The sequence below is a fragment of the Danio rerio genome, chromosome 22, assembly GCF_049306965.1.
Source record: "Danio rerio strain Tuebingen ecotype United States chromosome 22, GRCz12tu, whole genome shotgun sequence".
Lineage (NCBI taxonomy): Eukaryota > Metazoa > Chordata > Actinopteri > Cypriniformes > Danionidae > Danio > Danio rerio.
Genome location: NC_133197.1, coordinates 22,559,695 through 22,567,691, shown reverse-complemented (window position 1 = coordinate 22,567,691; position 7,997 = coordinate 22,559,695). Strand labels below are relative to the sequence as shown.

The 7,997-nt window shown below is 35.4% G+C and overlaps 1 protein-coding gene and 1 long non-coding RNA gene across 3 annotated transcripts in view; one reads left to right on the top strand and one right to left on the bottom strand.

Moving 5' to 3' along the window:
* Positions 1-656: 656 nt before the first annotated feature.
* LOC141380325 (uncharacterized) lies at positions 657-5,202 on the bottom strand. The gene is made up of 2 exons (XR_012398176.1): positions 5,155-5,202; positions 657-2,164 (listed from the first exon to the last, which is right to left on the bottom strand). It is a non-coding gene; the product is annotated as an uncharacterized lncRNA (long non-coding RNA).
* The window catches only part of nr5a2 (nuclear receptor subfamily 5, group A, member 2), an 87,143-nt gene continuing 82,877 nt past the window's right edge, over positions 3,732-7,997 (top strand). The window contains exons 1-2 of one of the 2 annotated variants that reach the window (XM_009296226.5): positions 3,732-3,969; positions 7,778-7,896. In XM_009296226.5, coding sequence (XP_009294501.1) covers positions 3,918-3,969; positions 7,778-7,896 — 171 coding nt within the window. In that variant the 5' untranslated portion in view covers positions 3,732-3,917. Of the gene's footprint in view, positions 3,970-5,376; positions 5,715-7,777; positions 7,897-7,997 lie in introns of those variants that run through there. The other variant, NM_001313729.1, reaches the window with a different exon arrangement.

The window sequence follows — 7,997 nt, the reverse complement described above, 5'->3', positions numbered from 1 at the left end:
ACAAATTACTACCTACAAAATAAAATTTAAAAAATTATATATATATATATATATATATATATATATATATATATATATATATTTTTTTTTTTTTTTTTTTTTTTATATTTATTTATTTATTTATTTTGCTTCTCTTGATTTTTCCTTGTTACATATAAATTTGGATGTAGAAGTTATTGGCTGTTATCATAAGTTATTTTGTTTGATAATTTCCGGATTTGGCTTCAGTACTAACTAATGTAATTTAAATGCACAAATATAATATTGTATAGCTTCCTATTAAAAATATAAACTTAAAAGATTTGTGAGGGGTGTACTTATATCTGCTGAGCACTATATATATATATGAAGAGTTCAGATGCAAAAACCTCTAATTGCCGTCTGAAATTTCCATAGAAAATGAGCATTTTTCTCAGACTTCTTTATGTCGCGTTATTTCATTTTAATGACCACAAAAAGAACATACTCTTTGCCATAAAACTGAAATTACTGAACCTACACATTGGAGCCTGATAAAAATGTAAATTTTTTAAAGAAAATTTCAGATGGCATTTAGAGGTTTTTGCATCTGAACTCTTCACATATATATATGCATTTATTTTTATTTATCGAAACATCATGTACATAAATATATGCGTACGAGCTATTTCCCAAAGAAATTTTGTTTATTTATTTATGTAAAACTACTAAAATAACTAAAAGTAATACAAATTAAATACTATAAAATGCATTAAATATGTAAAATAAAAACAATAAAATTACAAAAATACAATAGAATTACTCTAATCTTGAAAACATTTTAAATTCAGAATAAAAAAGCATTTAATAAAACTACACTGTAAACACTGATGATCAATGTATCACAATAACATGTTGAATGAACTCAAAAATAAATGGACAAAAATAAATTAACCATGCTTCAACTTATTTCACCTTATTATTAAATCCAAAAGTTTGTTTTCTATATTTGATTTAGGACTATGGGGGAAATAAATGGGAATAACAAACAGCAGTAAAGCAGCAAACTACCAGTTCTACAAACAAGTGTGTTTATGACTGTACATAACAATAATTCATTCATTTTCTTTTCGGCTTAGTCCCTTTATTACTGTAATCTGGGGTCACCACAGCGGAATGAACCCCCAACATATCCAGCATATGTTTTACACAATGGATGCCCTTCTAGCTGCAACCCATCACTGGAAAACATAAAAATAATATAAGAATATAAGAAGAAAATACCAGTTTGCTGCATCAATCAGCATAACGAGCTAAAAAATCAATGGAAATAAATGAGACCTGAAATCTCGAGCTGGTAAGATTCCAATAGCTGCATGCACTTGTATGTGAAAGACTAAGCTTAATGAAGAGTCAACTTGGTATTTTAGTTAACTGTAATTTAAGCTGAGTTAACTTGAGAGATTAATTTGATTTAACTAATGTTTTAGGCCCTAAAATATTAAAATACCACTGATAAAATCAACAGTCATGTTAAATCAACTACAATTTTTGTTTTCAGTCCAAAATATGTATTTAATGTATAACTCAATGCACCAATAGATTAGGTTTTATGATACCAGTTTTTTTCAGTTGACCACCTGTAATTCCAGTAACCATACGCCCAGCTCTCAGCAGCACATACATGACTTGAATATCTCTTTGTCCGTCAGTCTGCATGATCCGGTTTTCATTAGCTCCCGAATCCCTCTCCTCCACCACTGAAACCTTGACCCCAGCCGCGCTACACTTAACCATGTTTTATTCTGCTGTAAAGACCTCTGTGTTTAGTGCAGGGCTCCATCCAGCATCGTAAAACACGACTGAAGGGGGGGGGAAAAAAAGGCAAGCGTGGGGACAGGGGTTAAGTTGACAAATCCCCCAGCTTTGAGCCTCAGCGGGCTGGTAATCTCTCTGGTAAGCAAAGAGCTCTCAGGTACTTTTGTGTTATCAGCGAACGTCCACTTGTACTAGTCAAGACGCTGTTGTTTTGTGCCTTGTAGCTGCTGTGAGACGGTGACATGAGGGTCATCAGGTCCCCAAGCTTCAGTCAACAGGCCTGTGTTTGCCAGGGCCACTTGTGCCGAGACGCTTTATCTTTTGACGCCAAAATTAGATGGCATTGTTGCCTCTCGCCTTGCATCAAATTGCTCCTTTGTGTGGAGTGCTGTGAAAAGATGGGAAGAAAGAGAGGATCGTTGAATATTTGGACATATGAATGTGTTTGAAGAGTTTAAAAAGATAGATAGACAGACAGACAGGCAGGCAGGCAGGCAGGCAGGCAGGCAGGCAGGCAGGCAGGCAGACAGACAGACAGACAGACAGACAGACAGACAGACAGACAGACAGACAGACAGACAGACAGACAGACAGACAGACAGACAGACAGACAGACAGACAGACAGACAGACAGACAGACAGACAGACAGACAGATAGATAGATAGATAGATAGATAGATAGATAGATAGATAGATAGATTTGTTTAAATTCAATAAACAAATTCAAAATTAATAAATAATATTAGGTATTATGCAAACATCTAAGATATGTTGAGTTGATAAACAAAGAATTAAAAGTATATTAATCTGCATTGAGATGTTGTTTATATATTTCCTATACATATATTAATACACTAAATAAACTAAAACACTAAATCAATACACTAAATAGATTAATAAATGCATCAATGTAACATTTATGTAATACTAATAAGTATGCAATAATATGTTAATAATGAATAAATGTTATACATATAGATCCTAAATAGATAGACAGACAGACAGACAGCCAGACAGACAGACAGACAGACAGACAATATGTAACTATTACTATTAATAAAATTTGTTCATAATTAATAAATATTATACATTTAGAGCTTATATTTAATGTGTTAGGCCTCAGTAAATAAACAGATAGATAGATAGATAGATAGATAGATAGATAGATAGATAGATAGATAGATAGATAGATAGATAGATAGATAGATAGATAGATAGATAGATAGATAGATAGATAGATAGATAGATAGATAGATAGATAGATAGATAGATAGATAGATAGATAGATAGATAGATAGATAGATATTCACTCATGTTATGTATTTATATAAGCATGTATGTGTAAAATATAAACAACATACATATAAAAAGTTTCACATTTAGGCTACACTTTTTGTATAGCCTAAAACATTTTGCAAAACGTATGCTTCAAACACGGACTTGTTTTACGGAGGCCTACATTCATCCCATTTAATAAACGAATACATAAAAAATTAGATAGGCCTATGTGCTTTTTGGACTCTGTATACAAACATGAAAAGTATAAACATATACTTTGGAGGTGTGTTTACGTGTATTTATTTCCGTCTGTGAGGTGTGACTTCATCTGATCCCGCAGTGAACACGCGTGTATATCCTGATCCTCACACGTCCAATAAAACCGCTCGTGTTTGGCAGAAACTAGTTCAAAGTTTGCGGCCCACTATCAACCTGTTGTGTTCTTTTGATCTCGCATTTTACCACCTGTCTCATTTCCATTCAGTCATTGCCGTGGACGGTCTTGTCCGCCGGTTAATCATTCCTTCAGTACTATCTGTCCGCTCCGGCTTATCTGTTCGTGTGTCACTTTATAACTGGCTCTTATCAATCTTGTCCAGCTCCACGTGATCTGGGCAAACCTATCAACCTCAGAAGTTTTGAATATTGTTGAGGAGGTGAGATATGACTGCAGGTTTAGTGCAGGTCATGGCGAGGGGGGATGAGGGCTGAGAAAGTCAAGAGATGTCAGGCGGATGGTTTGGGGCAAAAAAACACCTCAATTTTCTATTCAAACGACGGTGAAAGATTTGGAAAGAATGGACGCGTTTTGTGGGATATAACTAGCCACTCAGGTGGATCACCTGGTGTATTTCTGCACTAAAATGTCCAGTAGTTTTGAGAGTGAATTAGGACAACGTGACTGCAAAGACTTGGGTAAGTGTGTGTACTTGCTTTTCATTGTGATCTTTAACAAACCTGAGGAGAATGTGAGGAATTGCGAAGCGCAAATGAAAGATTTTAGATGGTCGGGTGTGAAAAGTTGGCCTGTTGATGATTTCTTTCCTCTTTATTGCCGACTTTATGACCTTTCTGTGCTATTAAAACGGTATTTAATTTAGTAAACAAGGATGTAGTGTGCTTTATATCGCGTGTAATGACATAAACAGCATTTTACGCGTTTTATTGCGCTGTTTTGTTACTGATAAGCGGAAAAAGAAGTAGCGGGATTTATGAATAATGGTTTAAAAGCAGCATAACATTTAAAACTTTACTAGTTTTAGTTGATAAGTATTATATAGACTACTCTTTTTATTATTACATCACAGTATAATAGTTATAAAAGGAAAACATTACTATTTTAATGAATGGTCAAATGTCTCAAAATTATTTTTTTAATATCGACGTTGAGGGAATCTAAATAACATTTCAAAACATGTATCAAGTTTTACAACAATAGCCTATAAATATAGTATTTAGCATTATATAACGAGTTTTTAAAATGAGGTCAGAAATTGTACTTGTTTGCTTTGATCTTCGGATTAAATTCATGTCGATATTTCCTCTTTAAGTGTGCCAGCTCTTTTCGCTATGTTGCAAATCATGTGTTATGATTTGTATAACAGATTTTTTAATAGTTTTATTACTATATTATTGACATTGTATCGTCCCGCATAGACTTTGCGTTCAGAGCGAGTTAAAACATTTTATAGAAACATTCCCTGCATCTTTCCCCGCACATAGTCATACATTTTTTAACATTCAATTTAAATTATTTAGTAGGCCTACAAATATAATAATATTAAAAATTCGGATATAATTAAACTACAAAACTGTTCTTTCCACTGTAGTATTAACATGAATAATGCATCTCCTAATTTAAATAACTATGTTTTATGTAGCTATTTCCACAAATTAAACTTTTAAAAATCCTTTAGCATCTTGGTGCAAATAAGTAAGTCGCAAATATATAAAAAACGCAATTTTATGAGATTATTTTAGATCTTATATCAAATTTTATTTAGCCTGATTTTCGTCTTGCCTCCAATTCCCCCTTTCTCTATATTTTTTAATAGCTACATACAAACATTTTACCCTCCGGTAGGCTAAATCACCACATACCTCCCGGTGCTCCAGTTAACGGCGCGGCGTGTCTCGTAATGTTCAATTAGTTTAGTTTGTCTGTGTTTGCCGGTGCAACTGAGGCGCTTATTCTCGGGCCCGTTTCTGATTGGACAAACGCGTGACGCCAGCGCACTGATCCGAACGCTGATTGGTCGACGCGGTGTCAGTGCGGCGTAAACAAAGCAGCGAGAAGCCGTTTGAACTTCACAGATAGAGCGACACGGAGCGCGCGCGGAGGAGGGGCTCGTGCCAAGTTCCTGACAGTTCGCGCACTCCGGTTTAAAGACCAGCATCATAGTCACTGCAAAGACCACCCGAATGAACTTACACAGCGTGTGAAGAACTAAAAGAAAAAAGAAGGGTAGTCGAAGTCAAGCCGAGGATTTGTTTCGGACGTTTGGACGGCGTTTTTGAGAATCTGTGGTGGCGCGCAGGCGGAGCGGCGCGCGCTCATCATCGGCTCAGCAGAGCTGTCATGCTGCCTAAAGTCGAGTCAGAATATCTGGGACTCGCTCGATCGCATGGGGAACAGGGGCATATGCCTGGAAACATGCAAGGTAAGCGGCATGCTTGTCTGAAGAAATGTGCGCCATGCACTCTCATCCATGCACTGTTGGACATGTCACAGTCAGTGATCCTTTTAGACTGCACGCCACAAATACAGCTCACACGTTTTGTCACTGAAAATTGTAGTATGAGAAAATATTTTGTACGTGAACACGCTTCAAATGATAAAGACGTAAAATAGTTGAGCAAAAGAAGCCAATTGCTTGCATTTAGCCTACTTTAGTCGCTCTGCGTAAAGATAAATTAGGAAACAAAGTGCAATAGCTGAGCGTGAATTATTTTGAGCTGAGTGAACTTTTATAAACTCAACATGACCTGCATCACCTGTCAATGAATTTGTTCTTAGTATATACAACAGAAGAGGAAAACGAAACCATAATAATGACTATGACAGAGCTCAGCTTTACGGCAAACATAAATCGTCCAAAATAGTTAAGCCTGCATATGCTGCACTTTTTAAATGAAGATTCCTGTCAGGACGAAATAGATTTAGAAAACAAGCTACCAATAGGTCACATATGAGAAACCGACCGACAATTTATCTTTTAATGTGAACTCAGCGAATTTTAAACATTCGTAACTTCAAGAATGAAGTTTTTATAAAATTATGATGTATTTATTATTAGTTTTAGGAGCGCACATTTTCGGTCGTTCTAAATAAAATGCAATCTAATGCATTGCGCGCGTTCAAGTGACTGAAAAACAACCTTTATTATTATCACGAAATATGTCAAACCTAAAGCGATAAGTAACCTATAATGAGATTACAATTCATGCACGAGAGAAATTGGGAGTGAGAGAACGTCAGCCCTTGTGTAGTTTGGTAAGATATTGTTTTACAAATATAAATGTCTTTTTAAATTCATTCATTTAAATTGTTTTTGTTTTTACGCTACAAGTCGCAAAACAAGCTGTTACCAGCCGTTATATATAGGTCTAACAAATTATTCTAACAAATCAGTGAACATGTCAGCCGTGTATAGCTACATTTAAAACTAAATTCATAAATAGAGAATAATCGACGAACTGAAAATGCTTCAGACTTGATTATTGTCAATTATTGCAAGCTACATATATTTGCGTTGGTGCTTTTTTAAAGGCACTTGTTGCGTTGTGTTTAAAAAATGAACAAATAACGAATTTAGAGGGTATTTCATTATTATGGAATAATAATGCGAATATGTTTAGTTTTATTGCTCAAAGTTCCTCTTTACTGTACATGTGTCTGTCTCATACGAACTGTTTCTTTTTCTAAGGAAAATGTGTTATGACTGTTTTTTTCCTTCACATTTTAATAAAAGCGCATTCTTCAGACGCCGATGATTCCCAAACTGCACCAGTTTATTAGTGATCATGCTAATTAAAATGTGAATTGACATTACAACAAAAACACATTTAACTCCTTTATATAAAGAAGTAGCAGGCCCACAAAAGGCACACGCCACGGTAAATGTTTTATTTCGCATGCAAACAATTCTCGTTCATTTACATCTTGTTTTGCTTTTGTTCGCCTCGTGGCTAAACGGTCCACTTCAGCGCGAGACAGCAGCCTCTCTCGTGCTCCCACACCAATTTACGAGCCATCATGAATATTAACCAGATCGAAACTGAAGTTTTACCCTGTCTGCGACCATCCTCCACACCCGACTCGTAGCTTCGTCAAGTTCCCAGAGACCCAAAACTGCATATTCTTACAGAAAATTCACTCTTAAGGCTAGACTTGGTGAACAACTGGTGGTTCGTATTTTATTTATTTCTGCAAAAACTGCAGGCTACACGTAGACGTTAGCCGAAGAGATGGTTACAATTGAAATATTTGCTTTAAAATGATGTTTTTTCAATCATTGAAGCTCTGAATTTGTTTAGTCTTTTCGTTGTGGAGATTCAAACAGTTCTTGTTTTTTTAGCTGCTTCTTAATCTTTCAAAACGAACCTCATAACACATGACAGCCAAACCATTTTTTATTTTTTTTGTCAAAAAATAAATTAATTAATTGAATAGGTTCTGTAATGTAAATTGTTACTCACTGTATTCATACTCTTATGTTTTTAGCCCCACAGTTTAAAATGATGGACTACTCCTACGACGAAGACTTGGATGAGATGTGTCCAGTGTGCGGAGACAAGGTGTCCGGATATCACTATGGGTTGCTGACCTGTGAGAGCTGTAAGGTGTGTAACATCAGCTGTTTTTATCTTCTCAACTGGTCACCCTAAAAAAGCATTGTTCTGATAGGGAGAAAAACAATTGTGGACAGAACAAAGCTTACGTT